Source organism: Oncorhynchus clarkii, chromosome 17, assembly GCF_045791955.1.
Source record: "Oncorhynchus clarkii lewisi isolate Uvic-CL-2024 chromosome 17, UVic_Ocla_1.0, whole genome shotgun sequence".
NCBI classification, from domain to species: Eukaryota; Metazoa; Chordata; class Actinopteri; order Salmoniformes; family Salmonidae; genus Oncorhynchus; species Oncorhynchus clarkii.
Genome location: NC_092163.1, coordinates 74,826,297 through 74,846,129, shown reverse-complemented (window position 1 = coordinate 74,846,129; position 19,833 = coordinate 74,826,297). Strand labels below are relative to the sequence as shown.

The window sequence follows — 19,833 nt, the reverse complement described above, 5'->3', positions numbered from 1 at the left end:
GAATGTGAAATGTCAGAATAATAGTAGAGAGAATTATTTATTTCAGCTTTTATTTCTTTCATCACATTCGCAGTGTGCCATAAGTTTACATACACTCAATTAGTATTTGGTAGCACTGCCTTTAAATTGTTTAACTTGGGTCAAATGTTTCGGGTAGCCTTCCACAAGCTTCCCACAATAAGTTGGGTGAATTTTGGCCCATTCCTCCTGACAGAGCTGGTGTAACTGAGTCAGGTTTGTAGGCCTCCTTGCTCGCACTCACTTTTTCAGTTCTGCCCACAAATGTTCTATAGAATTGAGGTCAGGGCTTTGTGATGGCCACTCCAATACCTTGACTTTGCTGTCAAGGTACGCCAAGGGGGATGAATACTTTTGCAAGGCACTGTAGTTGTTCAATACTAAATCGATTTGGTAAAATTATCTCCAAGAGTGCTTCTGAGAAAGTTTCTTAACTGCAAATAACAAAATAAATGCATATTGGATAACTGGTATTTCGCTTTCAGTTGCTCAAATTACACAACGATTCCACCTATATAACAATATACTAAATGCATCCTTCTCTTCTCATGCCAATGTTGAAAAATGTTGTTATCCAAGATCATTGGCAGGAGACTGTTTTGCCACAGGGGTGTTTCAGGTGACAAGTCTCCTTTCAGACAAAATAACTTACGAATTTCATGCTAAGATCTTACTAAATTGATGGTACAGGGATTGCTTGTTCTTGTTGATATAGTCTCGTGGTTCCACTTGTAGATAATATTACTCCCAACCTCTTCATTATTTCCATCTGAGTCCAAGAGGAGGCTGGTTCAGCTTCAAATAAGGATGAAATAAATCTCATTTGTGCTGCCCAGTAATACATCTTGAAATTTGGCAGCCGGAGACCTCCTAGACGATAATATTAATTTGTCCCTTGGAGTTTTACAGTGCCATTGAAATGGTCTTGTTCAGGGACATGAAGGGATTATGGGTAAAGATTGAAATAGGTACGTCATGTTAGGTAGGACGTAATACAGTGAATCATCTTAATGCAGCTGATTCTCACAAATACTGTAAGAGGCAGATCTACCCATCTATTCAAGTCATCCACCACCTTCTGAACCAAGACAGCTTGAACACATTTCTTTAGTCATTATCAACTGTGATTCCTAGACATTTAAACCCCTGTGGTGACCATATTTATATATATTTTTTAACCTTTATTTAACTAGAGCTCTATGTACCCAATAGTGTCTGGAGTTCTGAGAGGGATCTAGTCGGGTCAGAGAGAAACAACATAATGTCAATGTGAACAATGAGATCTTGTGTGTTATCTGCCCACCTGAAAGCCCTTAATGCCAGGATCCGTTCTTACGGCCTCCACCAGGGGTTATCTGACACATAAAGTAGCGGGGAAAGTGAACAGCCCTGTCTACTACCTCTAACAAGTGGGAATGTGCATGACATCATGCCATTAGTGGCGATCTTGGCTTGGTATAAAGTCTTAACCCAGTTGACAAACGAAGGGCAAGTGAAACTTAGCAATGATCTTGAATAGGTATGGCCACTCCAGCTATCAAAGTCTTTTTGTCTAGAGACACTGCAGTACTAGGATCACCCATCACACTGGCCATGTGAATTACATTGAATAGCTTGTGCAAATTGTTGGTGGAGGATATTTTCTGTGTAAAGCCTGTTTGATCGGTGTTGATCAGGTTTGGCAAATAGTCCTAATCTATTAAGCCATCTCCCTAGAAATGGATTTATAGTCAGCATGGCGGAGAGAGATTTGCCTGTAAGAAGAGCATCGTAGAGGATCTTTATTTTTCTTATGAATAACTGTCATAATAGCCGTGGAAGACTCTGCTTCTCAGCAGATAAATTCAGAATATCCATAGAGAGAGAGGAATATGCTAATCCTTCAACTCCTTCTAGAACTCCGTCTCCCGGGGATTTGCCGGGTTGTAGAGAGGAAATTGCCTTTCATCGCTAGTTCCGTTCCATCAGAACTGTATAACCTTGAATAGTATTGTTTAAATGACTCATGAATCTATTCAGGGTTGAGACACTTGACCATTTTGAGTTTCGATAGTGTTGATGGTTCTCGAAATCTCCTCAGCTTTTATCTGCCAGGCCAAGACAATGAAATATAATACCCTAAGTACTTACAAAACTGACAAGGATATTCTTCCAACTAGGCAAAGATATTATGAATTGGGGTAGAAAAGGCACCGTTTTTTATTCTCCAATGAGCAGGGTGTTTCTTTAGAGACAGATTTGTGGTGTTCCTGTAGGAGTAATAGGATTTTGTGTATTTATTTTTAAAACATTTGGTATACGACATTATTTGACCCCTATGAAAGGCTTTTAATGTATCCCAGAGTACAAAACTATTGGGAGAATTTGATCTTCGATAAATTGAGAAAGTTCTGCCTGTTTCAAAAGAGTTGGGTTTCGGGGGACATCTATAGGTTCCTTGAACTCCATCCGGCATCAACACAGAAAGTGTGAGGGGAGAATTATCTGAGATGCTTCTGGATAAATCCTCAGTTTCCACAACACTATAGGTTGGTTTAATGGCGTTTTAGACCCTAGTACAACAATCATGTATACAGTATAGTAGGGTTGGGTATTGCCAGGGAACTCACGATACAATATTATCACTAGGTGGCGATTCTATATGTATTGCAATTCGATACTGCGATTTGGTGTTCCAAACATATTGCTCACTATACAGTACCAGTCAAAAGTTTGAACACCTACTCATTCAAGGGTTTTTCTTTATTTTTTAATATTTTTTCTACATTGTAGAATAATAGTAAAGACATCAAAACTATAAAATAACATAAATGGAATCATGTCGTAACCAAAACAGTGTTAAACAGATTATTCAAAGTAGCCACCCTTTGCCTTGATGACAGCTTTGCACACTCTTGGCATTCTCTCAACTAGCTTCATGAGGAAGTCACCTGGAATGCATTTCAATTAACAGGTGTGCGGTGTTGAAAGTTCATTTGTGGAATTTCTTTCCTTAATGCGTTTGAGCAAATCAGTTGTGTTGTGACAAGGTAGGGGGGTATACAGAAGATAGCCCTGTTTGGTAAAAGAGCCCGTATTACTTCAAGAACAGGTCAAATAAGCAAAGAGAAACGACAGTCCATCATTACTTTAAGACATGAAGGTCAGTCAATGCAGAACATTCAAGAACTTTGAAAGTTTCTTCAAGTGCAATCGCAAAAACCATCAAGCACAATGATGAAACTAGCTCTCAGGAGGACCGCCACAGGAAAGGAAGACCCAGAGTTACCTCTGCTACAGAGGAGTTCATTAGAGTTACCTGCACCTCAGATTGCAGCCCAAATAAATGCTTCACAGAGTTCAAGTAACAGACACATCTCAACATCAACTGATCAGAGGAGACTGCGTGAATCAGGCCTTCATGGTCGAATTGCTGCAAACAAACCACTACTAAAGGACACCAATAAGAAGAAGAGACTTGCTTGGGCTAAGAAACACGAGCAATGGACATTAGACCAGTGGAAATCTGTCCTTTGGTCCAATCGCCGTTGGACCAGAGAGGCGGCTCCAGCATACCGGAGTCGCCTCTTCACTGTTGAGACTGGTGGTTTGCTGGTACTATTTAATGAAGCTGCCAGTTGAGGACTTGTGAGGTGTCTGTTTCTCAAACTAGACACTCTAATGTACTTGTCCTCCTGTTCAGTTGTGCACAAGGGCCTCCCACTCATCTTTCTATTCTGGTTAGAGACAGTTTGCGCTGTTCTGTGAAGGGAGTAGTACACAGCGCTGTACCAGATCTTCAGTTTCTTGGCAATTTCTCACACGGAATAGCCTTAATTTCTCAGAACAATAATAGACTGACGAGTTTCAGAAGAAAGTTCTTTGTTTGTGGCCATTTTGAGCCTGTAATCGAACCCACAAATGCTGATGCTCCAGATACTCAACTAGTCTAAAGAAGGCCAGTTTTATTGCTTCTTTAATCAGACCAACATTTTTCAGCTGTGCTAACATAATTGCAAAATGTTTTTCTAATGATCAATTAGCCTTTTAAAATGATATGAACTTGGATTAGCTAACACAACGTTCCATTGGAACACAGGAGTGATGGTGATGGTTGCTGATAATGGGCCTCTGTACACCTATGTAGATATTCCATTAAAAATCAGCATTTTCCAGCTGCAATAGTCATTTACAACATTAACAATGTCTACAGTGTATTTCCGATCAATTGTATGTTATTTTAATGGACAAGAAATTTGCTTTTCTTTCAAAACAAGTTCATTTCTAAGTGACCCCAAACTTTTGAACAGTAGTGGTAGGTAGGGATTAGGGTTATGTAGGTAGGTAGGGCTATGTAGTTAGGCAGGTAGGTAGGGTTTAGGGTTATGTAGGTAGGCAGGGTTATGTAGGTAGGTAGGGTTTAGGGTTTGGTAGGTAGGTAGGGTTTAGGGTTAGGTAGGCAGGGCTAGGGTTAGGGTTATGTAAGTAGGGTTATGTAGGTAGGTTTAGGGTTATGTAGGGTTAGGGTTATGTAGGTAGGTAGGGTTTAGGGTTATGTAGGTAGGTAGGGTTTAAGGTTATGTAGGTAGGTAGGGCTAGGGTTAGGGTTATGTAAGTAGGGTTATGTAGGTAGATTTAGGGTTATGTAGGGTTAGGGTTATGTAGGTAGATAGGTAAGATTTAGGGTTATGTAGGTAGGCAGATAGGGTTAGGGTTATGTATGTAGGATTACGTAGAGTTAGGGTTATGTAGGTAGGGTTAGGGTTATGTAGGTAGGGTTAGGGTTATGTAGGTAGGGTTATGTAGGTAGGGGTTCGTGTTATGTAGGTATGTAGGGTTATGTAGGTATGTAGGGTTAGGGTTATGTAGGTATGTAGGGTTAGGGTTATGCAGGTAGGGGTTAGTGTTATGTAGGTATGTAGGGTTATGTAGGTATGTAGGGTTATGTAGGTATGTAGGGCTAGGGTTATGTAGGTATGTAGGGTTATGTAGGTATGTAGGGCTAGGGTTATGTAGGTATGTAGGGTTAGGGTTATTTAGGTAGGGTTATGTAGGTATGTAGGGTTAGGGTTATGTAGGTAGGGATTAGTAGGTAGGGGTTAGTGTTATGTAGGTATGTAGGGTTATGTAGGTATGTAGGGTTAGGGTTATGTGGGTAGGGTTATGTAGGTATGTAGGGTTAGGGTTATGTAGGTAGGGTTATGTAGGTAGGGGTTAGTGTTATGTAGGTATGTATGGTTATGTAGGTATGTAGGGCTAGGGTTATGTAGGTATGTAGGGTTAGGGTTATGTGGGTAGGGTTATGTAGGTATGTAGGGTTAGGGTTATGTAGGTAGGGATTACTAGGTAGGGGTTAGGGTTATGTAGGTATGTAGGGTTATGTAGGTATGTAGGGTGAGGGTTATGTGGGTAGGGTTATGTAGGTATGTAGGGTTAGGGTTATGTAGGTAGGGTTATGTAGGTAGGGGTTAGTGTTATGTAGGTAGGGGTTAGTGTTATGTAGGTATGTAGGGTTATGTAGGTATGTAGGGTTATGTAGGTATGTAGGGTTAGGGTTATGTAGGTAGGGTTATGTAGGTATGTAGGGTTAGGGTTATGTAGGTAGGGGTTAGTGTTATGTAGGTATGTAGGGTTAGGGTTATGTAGGTAGGGTTATGTAGGTAGGGGTTAGTGTTATGTAGGTATGTATGGTTATGTAGGTATGTAGGGCTAGGGTTATGTAGGTATGTAGGGTTAGGGTTATGTAGGTAGGGATGAGTAGGTAGGGGTTAGTGTTATGTAGGTATGTAGGGTTATGTAGGTATGTAGGGTTATGTAGGTATGTAGGGTTATGTAGGTATGTAGGGTTAGGGTTATGTAGGTAGGGTTATGTAGGTATGTAGGGTTAGGATTATGTAGGTAGGGGTTAGTGTTATGTAGGTATGTAGGGTTAGTGTTATGTAGGTATGTAGGGTTAGTGTTATGTAGGTATGTAGGGTTAGTGTTATGTAGGTATGTAGGGTTAGGGTTATGTAGGTAGGTAGGTTTATGTATGTAGGTAGGAAGGGGTTGGGGTTATATAGGAAGGTAGGAATGGGTTTAGGGTTATGTATGTAGGTAGGTAGGGTTTAGGGTTACATACAGTTGAAGTCGGAAGTTTACATACACCTTAGCCAAATAGATTTAAACCCCGCTTTTCACAATTCCTGACATTTGATCCTAGTAAAAATTCCCTGTTTTAGGTCAGTTAGGATCACACCTTTATTTTAAGTGTCAGAATAATGTCAGAATAATTGTAGCGAGAATTATTTCTCTCATCACATTCCTGTGGGTCAGAGGTTTACATACACTCAATTAGTATTTGGTAGCTTCCCACAATAAGTTGGGTGAATTTTGGCCCATTCCTCCTGACAGAGCTGGTGTAACTGAGTCAGGTTCGTAGGCCTCCTTGCTCACACACGCTTTATCAGTTCGGCCAACAACTTTTCTATAGAATTGAGGTCAGGGCTTTGTGATGGCCACTACAATACCTTGCCATTGTTGTCCTTAAGCCATTTTGCCACAACTGTGGAACTATGCTTGGGGTCATTGTCCATTTGGAAGACCAATTTGCGACCAAGCTTTAACTTCCTGACTGATGTCTTGAGATGTTGCTTCAATATATCCACATAATTTTCCTTCCTCATGAAGCCATCTAGTTTGTGAAGTGCACCAGTCCCTCCTGCAGCAAAGCACCCCCACAACATGATGCTGCCACCCCCATGCTTCACGGTTGGGATGGTGTTCTTCGGCTTGCAAGCTCCCCCTTTTTCCTCCAAACATGACAGTCATTATGGCCAAACAGTTCTATTTTTGTTTCATCAGACCAGAGGACATTTCTCCAAAAAGTACGACCTTTGTCCCCATGTGCAGTTGTAAACTGTAGTCTGGCTTTTTTATGGTGTTTTTTGAGCAGTGGCTTCTTCATTGCTGAGCGGCCTTTCAGGTTATGTCGATATAGGACTTGTTTTACTGTGAATATAGAAACTTTTGTACCTGTTTCCTCCAGCATCTTCCCAAGGTCCTTTGCTGTTATTCTGGGATTGATTTGCACTTTTCGCACCAAAGTACGTTCATCTCTAGGAGACAGAACGCGTCTCCTTCCTGAGCGGTATGACGACTGCATGGTCCCATGGTGTTTATACCTGTGACTGCATGGTCCCATGGTGTTTATACCTGTGACTGCGTGGTCCCATGGTGTTTATACCTGTGACTGCATGGTCCCATGGTGTTTATACCTGTGACTGCGTGGTCCCATGGTGTTTATACCTGTGACTGCGTGGTCCCATGGTGTTTATACCTGTGACTGCGTGGTCCCATGGTGTTTATACCTGTGACTGCATGGTCCCATGGTGTTTATACCTGTGACTGCATGGTCCCATGGTGTTTATACCTGTGACTGCGTGGTCCCATGGTGTTTATACCTGTGACTGCGTGGTCCCATGGTGTTTATACCTGTGACTGCGTGGTCCCATGGTGTTTATACCTGTGACTGCGTGGTCCCATGGTGTTTATACCTGTGACTGCGTGGTCCCATGGTGTTTATACCTGTGACTGCGTGGTCCCATGGTGTTTATACCTGTGACTGCATGGTCCCATGGTGTTTATACCTGTGACTGCGTGGTCCCATGGTGTTTATACCTGCGACTGCGTGGTCCCATGGTGTTTATACCTGCGACTGCGTGGTCCCATGGTGTTTATACCTGTGACTGCGTGGTCCCATGGTGTTTATACCTGTGACTGCGTGGTCCCATGGTGTTTATACCTGTGACTGCGTGGTCCCATGGTGTTTATACCTGCGACTGCGTGGTCCCATGGTGTTTATACCTGCGACTGCGTGGTCCCATGGTGTTTATACCTGCGACTGCATGGTCCCATGGTGTTTATACCTGTGACTGCGTGGTCCCATGGTGTTTATACCTGTGACTGCGTGGTCCCATGGTGTTTATACCTGTGACTGCGTGGTCCCATGGTGTTTATACCTGTGACTGCGTGGTCCCATGGTGTTTATACCTGTGACTGCGTGGTCCCATGGTGTTTATACCTGTGACTGCGTGGTCCCATGGTGTTTATACCTGTGACTGCGTGGTCCCATGGTGTTTATACCTGTGACTGCGTGGTCCCATGGTGTTTATACCTGTGACTGCGTGGTCCCATGGTGTTTATACCTGTGACTGCGTGGTCCCATGGTGTTTATACCTGTGACTGCATGGTCCCATGGTGTTTATACTTGCGTACTATTGTTTGTACAGATGAACATGGTACCTTCAGGCATTTGGAAATTGCTCCCAAGGATGAACCAGACTTGTGGAGGTCTACAATTTATTTTCTGAGGTCTTGGCTGATTTCTTTAGATTTTCCCATGATGTCAAGCAAAGAGGCATGGAGTTTGAAGGTAGGCCTTGAAATACATCCACATGTGCACCTACAATTGACTCAAATTATGTCAATTGTGATACAGTCAATAATAAGTGAAATGATCTGTCTATAAACAATTGTTGGAAAATGACTTGTGTCATGCACAAAGTAGAACTATAGTTTGTTAACAAGAAATTTGTGGAGTGGTTGAAAAATTAGTTTTAATGACTCCAACCTAAGTGTATGTAAACTTCCGACTTCAACTGTAGGTAGGTAGGGTTTAGGGTTATGTAGGTAGGTAGGTAGGTAGGTAGGTAGGTAAGTAGGTAGGGGTTTAGGGTTAGGTAGGAAGGGTTAGGTAGGTAGGTAGGTAGGATTTGGTATGTAGGGTGTGGTAGGTAGGTAGGTAGGGTTTGGTAGGTAGGTAGGGTTAGGTAGGTAGGTTTAAGGTTATGTAGGTAGGTAGGTAGGTAGATAGGTAGGGTTAGGTAGGTAGGTTTAGGCTTACGTAGGTAGGAAGGTAAGTAGGTTTTAGTGTTAGGGCAGACTTACCAATGGGAGTCTCCTCTAGGAAGGTAGGTAGGTTTTAGTGTTGGGGCAGACTTACCAATGGGAGTCTCCTCTAGGAAGGTAGGTAGGTTTTAGTGTTGGGGCAGACTTACCAATGGGAGTCTCCTCTAGGAAGGTCTTGGCATTGAGACTGGCACCGTGAGAAACCAGCAGCTCTGCTACATGCATCTGGAACCATAGAGACTATCAGTATTTACACGGCTATCCACGATCATCTGCAGGAAGTGAGGACTTGGTGGACTGTATATTCTTTAGGTTAGGTTTTACTTAGCAAGTTCTCTCCCTTGTGCTGGTAAGGGCACATCAAGTCCAACATAGGCTAAAGAATATACAGTCCACCGAGTCCTCAGTCCTTCGAGATGGATAAAGATGTTAACTCCCCGAGATGAATGGACCTGGTCCGATCATAGACGACACCAAGCCTCACCTTCTCCTAGTTATAGTAGCACTGCACAGTATGGACAGCTGGGGCATGGGCAAGAAGACAACTTTCAACCTGCAAGCTGACTCCCTGGTAGTCAGGTGCTCTTTTCTCCTAGTGTCCTGCTAGCTGACTCCCTAATGGTCAGGTGCTCTTTTCTCCTAGTGTCCTGCTAGCTGACTCCCTGGTAGTCAGGTGCTCTTTTCTCCTAGTGTCCTGCTAGCTGACTCCCTGGTAGTCAGGTGCTCCTTTCTCCTAGTGTCCTGCTAGCTGACTCCCTAATAGTCAGGTGCTCTTTTCTCCTAGTGTCCTGCTAGCTGACTCCCTGGTAGTCAGGTGCTCTTTTCTCCTAGTGTCCTGCTAGCTGACTCCCTGGTAGTCAGGTCCTCTTTTCTCCTAGTGTCCTGCTAGCTGACTCCCTGGTAGTCAGGTGCTCTTTTCTCATAGTGTCCTGCTAGCTGACTCCCTAACAGTCAGGTGCTCTTTTCTCCTAGTGTCCTGCTAGCTGACTCCCTAACAGTCAGGTGCTCTTTTCTCCTAGTGTCCTGCTAGCTGACTCCCTGGTAGTCAGGTGCTCCTTTCTCCTAGTGTCCTGCTAGCTGACTCCCTGGTAGTCAGGTGCTCTTTTCTCCTAGTGTCCTGCTAGCTGACTCCCTGGTAGTCAGGTGCTCTTTTCTCCTAGTGTCCTGCTAGCTGACTCCCTGGTAGTCAGGTGCTCTTTTCTCATAGTGTCCTGCTAGCTGACTCCCTGGTAGTCAGGTGCTCTTTTCTCATAGTGTCCTGCTAGCTGACTCCCTAATAGTCAGGTGCTCTTTTCTCCTAGTGTCCTGCTGTCTGTCTGTCTGTCTGTCTGTCTGTCTGTCTGTCTGTCTGTCTGTCTGTCTGTCATCACAAGCTGCCAATCAAAGCCTTAAAGTGCCCTAACCCATACACTGTGCTGTTCCGTGGCCGTACTGTCAATCTTCAGCGTCATTAAACCAGACCGTAATCCTCTGTCTTGTCATCGGTTACCAGCACACGGGAGAGAACACCAAGTAAAACCTAACCTAACCTAGCCGGCGTAGGCCGTCACTGTAAAATAAGAATTTGTTCTTAACTGATTTGGTTAGTTAAATAAAGGTAAAATAATTATTTTTTTTAAATCTGTGTGTCTGTCCTTGTGTATGTGGCCTGTGTGTGTGTGTTTGACCTTGTGATGCAGTGTGTGTGTGTGTGTGACCTTGTGCAGCAGTGTGTGTGTGTGTGTGTGACCTTGTGATGCAGTGTGTGTGTGTGTGTGTGTACGCCCGTGGGTGTTTCTGTTCCCTCCTTGTGTGTGTATTACCTCACCTGACCCCAGCAGGCTGCAGAGTGGAGTGGCTGCCATTTGTCAGTGTCTTTCAGGTGTGTGTGTGTGCGTGTGTGTGTGTGTGTGTGTGTTTGTGGTGTGTGTGTGTGTGTGTGTGTGTGTGTGTGTGTGTGTGTGTGTGTGTGTGTGTGGTGTGTGTGTGTGGTGTGTGTGCGTGTGTGGTGTGTGTGCGTGTGTGTGTGTGTGTGTGTGTGTGTGTGTGTGGTGTGTGCGTGTGTGTGTGTGTGTGTGTGTGTGTGTGTGTGTGTGTGTGTGTGTGTGTGTGTGGTGTGTGTGTGTGTTCACTAGTGTCCTCACCTGACCCCAGCAGGCTGCAGCGTGGAGCGGCTGCCATCCATCAGCGTCTCTCAGGTCCATCCTGGCCCCTCCCTCCAGCAGAAGCTCTGCAGCCTGGACGTAACCGTTAGCTGCTGCAATGTGGAGCTGCATGAGTGACAGGAGAGGAGACCAATGGAACAGAGTCACTTCAGAGCAGGGGTGTTTCAATCTCACTCTACCAGGACTACTGCTAGTTCTCTCTTCTTCCTGAACATTCATTGTAACCAATCAGTCCCTGATTACAGGGGAAGGGGGGGGGGGGGGGGGGCAGTGGTACGGTCTTCCAGGTTCAGATTTGAATTTGAGAGATATAGAGTGTTGGCTACTTTAACAAATAATTTTATTTGCAAGGATTCCCTACCTCTTATTTGTATATATATAATGCCTTCTTGGAACTCTCTTGTGTCATTACCTGTCCTTGTGTACTCAGAGATCTACCAGACAGGCTGGGATGGGACCGCGGCAGGAAGCTAACTCTGATGCAAAATGTATGTTGATTTATGTATGCTCTCTTTACGCCTGGCCACTAAATTGAGAAATAAACCTTGAGTGAACTCATCTTCTCATCTGTATTGCTAAGATCAAATGACCTTGTTTCAGGGCCAAGAGAAAAACGGAATCTGAATGAATCACTGCCAGATCTCATGAATCTCACTCAAATAAATTAGATACAGTAAAATAATCTGTTGACTTGTTTTCCAAACTGCTCAATTCTAGGAGTACTGGATGGCTGCCTTGTTAAATGACTGGTTCAGTGAGGATGGAGGATGAGCCTAACAGATCCCGGCTAAGTGAAAGGGGAGTCAGCCAAAAAGTTCATCCCTGGCCTCCCTTGGCCTCTCTTGTTGGTGTGCCTGTAGTAAGTCACTAGGATGTCTCAGAGTTTTACATCTTCAATCAGGCTCTCTGTGTGTGTCTCTCTCTCTCTGTCTGTGTGTGTGTCTCTCTCTCTGAGTTTGTGTGTGTGTCTCTCTCTCTGTCTGTGTGTGTGTCTCTCTCTCTGTCTGTGTGTGTGTCTCTCTCTCTGTCTGTGTGTGTGTGTCTCTCTCTCTGTCTGTGTGTGTCTCTTTCTCTGTCTGTGTGTGTGTCTCTTTCTCTGTCTGTGTGTGTGTCTCTCTCTCTGTCTGTGTGTCTCTCTCTCTCTGTCTGTGTGTGTGTCTCTCTGTCTGTGTCTGTCTCTATCTCTGTCTGTGTGTGTCTCTCTCTCTGTCTGTGTGTGTCTCTCTCTCTGTCTGTGTCTGCCTATCTGTCTGTCTGTGTCTGTCTGTCTGTTTGTCTGTCTGTCTGTCTGTCTGTCTGTTTCTCTGTCTGTCTCTGTCTGTCTGTCTGTCTGTTTCTCTGTCTGTCTGTCTGTGTCTGTGTCTGTGCAAGGGTGACCTTTCCCAGTAAACTAGATGCATTAATACAAGTCCACGTTGTGTGGCCATTGATTGGTTATATGACCTTTGACCCGAAAACCATTATTCAACCATGATTTATTTTCAGATCACATGACTTACTTGACATTCCTTTCAGCTCCTACTGGAACAAAGAGCAGGTCACATAATGCCACATCATAACGAAAGACAAAGAGCAGGTCACATAATGCCACATCATAATGAAAGACAAAGAGCAGGTCACATAATGCCACATCATAATGAAAGACAAAGAGCAGGTCACATAATGCCACATCATAATGAAAGACAAAGAGCAGGTCACATAATGCCACATCATAATGAAAGACAAAGAGCAGGTCACATAATGCCACATCATAATGAAAGACAACGAGCAGGTCACATAATGCCACATCATAATGAAAGACAAAGAGCAGGTCACATAATGCCACATCATAATGAAAGACAAAGAGCAGGTCACATAATGCCACATCATAATGAAAGACAAAGAGCAGGTCACATAATGCCACATCATAATGAAAGACAAAGAGCAGGTCACATAATGCCACATCATAATGAAAGACAAAGAGCAGGTCACATAATGCCACATCATAATGAAAGACAAAGAGCAGGTCACATAATGCCACATCATAATGAATCTCTGCTAAACTGTGTTGGAAGACTAACACATCTTACATAACATATCCGTCCCAAATGGCACCCTTTATAGTGCACTATATAGAAAATAGGGTGCCGTTTGGGACGGGCCCATAATACCAGTTGAATGTCCCTCTCTGCCAAAGGTCTAGATTTTCTCTGTGTTGCTCTAATTTGACTGTTAGCATCATACGTCAAACACAGATTAACAGAGAGTCAAGAAGCTGCAGGACAATCTTCTTCAACCACGGCGTTTGGGAGTAAATCTTGAAGCTTACTAAAGTTATTTTTGGGGTAGTATCGTGTAACGTACCTTACCCAATTGCGTTTGTATTAGATTGTGACAAATCCTTGCAACCAATTTACGATATCATAAGCCCCGACCTTGAGATGGAAATGCATCACACAGAAGTGGTGGAGCCTCCTATGCCTTGTGAATGCTGTCTGGATGGTGCCTGTTCTACAACTGTACCCCAGCCTGTATCTGTGTGGGCTCTCTAGTGTACATCGTATATGATTTGTCGTTGTCCAAGACAAAGGGACAATAAAGTTTGTGTTTCTACTCTGGGGGCTATGTCCCTCTCACCAGAGTAACTCCTTCTGAGTCGTGGTGGTTGATGTCCTCTCCCTCCCTGTGTCCGTCTCCCTATAGGTTGTATGTATGGACTCAATAATCTATAGTTTGATGATGATAAACTATGTGGTTCGAGCCCTGAATGCTGATTGGCTGACGGCCATGGTATATCAAACCGCATACTCCGTCTGGCCACTCTACATACTCCGTCTGGCCACTCTACGTACTCCGTCTGGCCACTCTACATACTCCGTCTGGCCACTCTACATACTCCGTCTGGCCACTCTACATACTCCGTCTGGCCACTCTACATACTACGTCTGGCCACTCTACATACTACGTCTGGCAACTCTACATACTCCGTCTGGCCACTCTACATACTCCGTCTGGCCACTCTACATACTCCGTCTGGCCACTCTACATACTCCGTCTGGCCACTCTACATACTACGTCTGGCCACTCTACATACTCCGTCTGGCCACTCTACATACTACGTCTGGCCACTCTACATACTCCGTCTGGCCACTCTACATACTCCGTCTGGCCACTCTACATACTCCGTCTGGCCACTCTACATACTCCGTCTGGCCACTCTACATACTACGTCTGGCCACTCTACATACTCCGTCTGGCCACTCTACATACTCCGTCTGGCCACTCTACATACTCCGTCTGGCCACTCTACATACTACGTCTGGCCACTCTACATACTCCGTCTGGCCACTCTACATACTCCGTCTGGCCACTCTACATACTACGTCTGGCCACTCTACATACTCCGTCTGGCCACTCTACATACTACGTCTGGCAACTCTACATACTCCGTCTGGCCACTCTACATACTCCGTCTGGCCACTCTACATACTCCGTCTGGCCACTCTACATACTCCGTCTGGCCACTCTACATACTACGTCTGGCCACTCTACATACTACGTCTGGCCACTCTACATACTCCGTCTGGCCACTCTACGTACTCCGTCTGGCCACTCTACATACTCCGTCTGGCCACTCTACATACTCCGTCTGGCCACTCTACATACTCCGTCTGGCCACTCTACATACTCCGTCTGGCCACTCTACATACTCCGTCTGGCCACTCTACATACTACGTCTGGCCACTCTACATATGGCCACTCTACATACTCCGTCTGGCCACTCTACATACTCTGTCTGGCCACTCTACATACTCTGTCTGGCCACTCTACATACTACGTCTGGCCACTCTACATACTACGTCTGGCCACTCTACATACTACGTCTGGCCACTCTACATACTACGTCTGGCCACTTTACATACTCCGTCTGGCCACTCTACATACTCCGTCTGGCCACTCTACCATAAAGGCTGATTGGTGGAGTGCTGCAGAGATGGTTGTCCTTCTGGAACGTTCTCCCATCTCCACAGAGGAACTCTAGAGCTCTGTCAGCGTGACCATCGGGTTCTTGGTCACCTCCCTGACCAAGGCCCTTCTCCCCCGATTGCTCAGTTTGGCCAGGCAGCCAGCTCTAGGAAGAGTCTTGGTGGTTTCAAACTTCTTCCATTTAAGAATGATGGAGACCACTGTGTTCTTGGGGACCTTCAATGCTGCAGACATGGTACCCTTCCCCAGATCTGTGGCTCGACACAATCCTGTCTCAGCTCTAGGGACAATTCCTTCGACCTCTGGGCTTGGTTTTTGTTCTGACATGCACTGTCAACTGTGGGACCTTATAGAGACAGGTGTGTGCCTTTCCAAATCATGTTCAATCAATTGAATTTACCACAGGTGGACTCCAATCAAGTTGTAGAAACATCTCAAGGATGATCAATGGAAACAGGATGCACCTGAGACTCAATTTTGTGTCTCATAGCAAAGGGTCTGAATACTTATGTAAAGAAGGTATTTCTGTTTTTTTAATCTTTAATACATTTGCAAACATTTCTAAAAACCTATGTCATTATGGGGGATTGTGATGTCATTATGGGGTATTGTGATGTCATTATGGGGGATTGTGATGTCATTATGGGGTATTGTGATGTCATTATGGGGTATTGTGTGTAGATTGATGAGGGAAAACATTTATTTAATCCATTTTAGAATAAGGCTGTAATGTAACAAATGTGGAAAAAGTCAAGGGGTCTGAATACTTTCAAAATGCCCTGGTCTTATTACTTAATTATATTATAAACTCACCAGAGTAGCTCCCTGTGAATCATGGTGGTTGACGTCCTCTCCCTCCGTCAGCAGCTCCTGGATATCTCCCATCATCCTCCTCTCTACAGACGCCCGGGTATCATTGATCATCTCCTGGGTGATGCCTGTCAATCAAACATACAGGAAGTGATTTTGGTCAGTTAGGCAGGCAAACAGAGACAGACGCTCAGTCAGTCAGCCAGTCACACTGAGACAGACCGATACCCTGTTCACACTACCTGGTCAACATAAACCGCACTGTCAGCATGGTTCCAGCTTGGTTCCAGCATGGTTCCAGCTTGGTTCCAGCATGGTTCCAGCTTGGTTCCAGCTTGGTTCCAGCATGGTTCCAGTATGGTTCCAGCATGGTTCCAGCTTGGTTCCAGCATGGTTCCAGCTTGGTTCCAGCATGGTTCCAGCTTGGTTCCAGCATGGTTCCAGCTTGGTTCCAGCATGGTTCCAGCATGGTTCCAGCTTGGTTCCAGCATGGTTCCAGCATGGTTCCAGCTTGGTTCCAGCTTGGTTCCAGCATGGTTTCAGCATGGTTCCAGCTTGGTTCCAGCATGGTTCCAGCATGGTTCCAGGGACTATGGTGGCTGCGTAACCAGGACAGTATATAAATATGAATAATGTGTTTCTTTATCTCCTCTGGCGTACAGAAAAGTCAAGACAATTACAGGATGAGTAAGTTATTTCAAAAGCTATCCGATTCATTACTTAGAAACAGCTGCAAATTCCAATAAAACGAAGTTCACTTTACTCGCTTTGTCTAACGGCACTATCATGACGCTAGAAAATAAGTTTTGTGGTTCAGAGTGAAGTATTTATTTAGTTTCATAGCACAAACGTTTGCGAGCAAGTTTCTCACACTGGCTTTAGACGGGGCCTACCAGGGCAAGTCCAGGAGGGTTGCCTAGCAACATGTGCCTCTGAGGGAGGTGTTGGATTCTGGGTAAACTTTGAACATTGAGATATTAAAGACATGATAGATCAGACACAGAGTATATAAAAGAGTGAGATCTGTAGAAAGACAGGGTGGCTGTGGAATGTGCTGGGTGGACGGGAGAGAGTCACGGGAATGCGATAGGTGATACGAGAGGACATCTGTGGATTAGGTGAAGGAGGGGTTGAGGTCAGGAGGTCAGATCCCCTGAAGACAGAAATAATGGTTATATTATCCTGTTACCCTCTTCCTGTGGAACCAGAAGATGTAAGGATTGGAGAGAAGGATGAGTGTCTAAAGTGGAGTATTTATACTTGTGATGACGGGAACATGTCTTTGTCTGAGTACAACTGTAACGACCTTTTGGGAAGAATTCAACTTGGTTAAGCTTCTCTAGTGTCCATGAGTTAGAACAGAGGCAACAAAGAAAGTACAGTATGAAGAGAGGCATAAACTGCTTCTCTAATAGAAATCCCCGATCACACTTGTAGGCGATGTTATGACAACGTTGGCTAGCCAAACTCATACACAGAAACACTTCATCGGGTCTAACGGTCGTCTCGCGCCGAACTGCGCATGTGCAGGCCATCAAAGGCACTCTGTCGATATAGAGTTGAAAACGTGTCAGTTTGTCACTTTCACGAGGTTGGAGTAATAACATGTACGACTGCTTAAGACATTCGCTCAAATCCAGGTTGTACCTTCATATTTCAATCAAATTAACAACTAAGGAAGAATTTTTCACTTCTCTCATTGACTTGTTAAACCCCAAACCCCCTGGCCAGGTCTGCTTTCCCGAAAGACTCTGGGTTTAGAAACTCTGTGTAAGCAATGTCTATATAGCTCAACCAATTCCCATGATTCAATGCTATGTTCGGTCTGAACAGCTAGCTAAAAATGGCTTTGAAAAAAATCAGATTTCAGCTAATAGGGAGAAGTATCTAACAAAATAACTACATCATGACATTCACTAATCAAACACTATTTACATATATTAGAAATGTGGGTACATTTCTGGACCAAATTCTAACTAACACATTCAAACAACTGGATTAGAGAGGTTGACTTAAAATAAGTAGGCTTATATGTAGATATGTACAAACGTGAAGCGGAACACTTCTACACCTCAAACTAGTATTGCTCATTTAGATGAAGGTGTCTAAAGGTAGTGATGGTTCAGTCAACCATGACGGCTTCGGGCCAGTGTCAGGCGTCCCTCGACAAAGACATTCCTACTTCAATTAGACTCACTAATACATCAATGTGTTGCTCACCTCTGTTGGCCATGGCGGTCTCGATGATGTCCAGTGTTGGGTCATCTTCACACAAGTCATAGGGCATGTTGCCGTCAGAGTTCACCGTTAACAGATCCGCTCCACTGTGTCACATGAGAGGTAAATATAAGCGTGGCTCAGTCGGTAAAAGCGTGGCGCTACCAACCCTAAAGGTCATGGGTTCCATTTCCAGTGGACTCTCTCGTGTTTAAGTGTCATACATTTTTATAAAGATCTACAGAATGAACAGAAACATCCATGATGAGGACTAAAACCAGATCATAAACAGGTAACTGACAAAATAAAGGAAACACTTGAGTAAATAAGGGATACAAAGTATATTGATAATGAAGCAAATGTTGTTAATGAAGCAAATGTTGTTAATGAAGCAAATGTTGTTAATGAAGCAAATGTTGATAATGAAGCAATTAAAACAGATTGTGGTCATGTATAAAAAGTATTATTTATTATTTGGGGGTTTGTCCGGGATTCCTTGGGAAGTACTTACTCCATTGAATAAAACATTTAAAATGGCCAACGTTAGGTAATAGTTATGGTATTTATTAGTACATTTAAAATGGCCAACGTTAGGTAATAGTTATGGTATTTATTAGTACATTTAAAATGGCTAACGTTAGGTAATAGTTATGGTATGTTTTAGGATCCCCATTAGCCGCTGGTAAAGCATCACCTACTCTTCTTGGGGTCCACATGAAACACAACATAAGACATAGATTCACACAACATCTAGGGCTAGTACAAACTGTAGTACAGTGCACGTTACAATACAAGACAGTCCCCTTTGTGCAGTAAGGTGTTCTTTAATCCGTTTTTTTAAAAACTGGTTATATACAGTTGAAGTTGGAAGTTTACATACACTTAGGTTGGAGTCATTAAAACTCGTTTTTCAACCACTCCACAAATGTCTTGTTAACAAACTATAGTTTTGGTAAGTCGGTAAGGACATCTACTTTGTGCATGACACAAGTAATTTTTCCAACAATTGTTTACAGACAGATTATTTCACTTATAACTCACTGTATCACAATTCCAGTGGGTCAGAAGTTTACATACACTAAGTTGACTGTGCCTTTAAACAGCTTGGAAAATTCAACGTCTACCTTCAAACTCAGTGCCTCTTTGATTGACATCATGGGAAAATCAAAATAAATCAGCCAAAACCTCAGAAAAAAATTGTAGACCTTCACAAGTCTGGTTCATCCTTGGGAACAAATTCCAAACGCCTGAAGGTACCACTTTCATCCTTAAAAACAATGGTACGCAAGTATAAACACCATGGGACCACGCAGTCGTCATACCGCTCAGGAAGGAGACACATTCTGTCTCCTAGAGATGTACGTTATTTTGTGCGAAAAGTGCAAATCAATCCCAGAACGACAGTAAAGGACCTTGTGAAGATGCTGGAGGAAACAGGTACAAAAGTATCTATATCCACAGTAAAACGAGTCCTATATCGACATAACCTGAAAGGCCGCTCAGCAAGGAAGAGGCCACTGCTCCAAAACCGCCATAAAAAAGCCAGACTACAGTTTGCAAATGCACATGGGGACAAAGGTCGTACTTTTTCGAGAAATGTCCTCTAGTCTGATGAAACAAAAATAGAACTGTTTCGCCATAATGACCATCGTTATGTTTGGAGGAAATAGGGGGAGGCTTGCAAGCTGAAGAACACCATCCCCAACCGTGAGATAGCACACCACTGAGCTCAAACTCACAAAGATCAGAGCCACAGAGCAGTGTTTAGAACCACTGCACCACGGCAGTTCACAATTCAAGCAGGGAGAGT

The 19,833-nt window shown here is 43.9% G+C and overlaps 1 protein-coding gene across 1 annotated transcript in view; it reads right to left on the bottom strand.

The window, feature by feature from the left end:
- LOC139371421 (protein phosphatase 1 regulatory inhibitor subunit 16B-like) overlaps positions 1–19,833 on the bottom strand; it is a 155,856-nt gene that overhangs the window by 8,218 nt on the left and 127,805 nt on the right. The window contains exons 5-8 of the mRNA XM_071111821.1: positions 18,027–18,130; positions 15,810–15,934; positions 11,010–11,135; positions 9,036–9,111 (exon numbers count right to left, since the gene is read on the bottom strand). Coding sequence (XP_070967922.1) covers positions 9,036–9,111; positions 11,010–11,135; positions 15,810–15,934; positions 18,027–18,130 — 431 coding nt within the window. The remainder of the gene's footprint in view (positions 1–9,035; positions 9,112–11,009; positions 11,136–15,809; positions 15,935–18,026; positions 18,131–19,833) is intronic.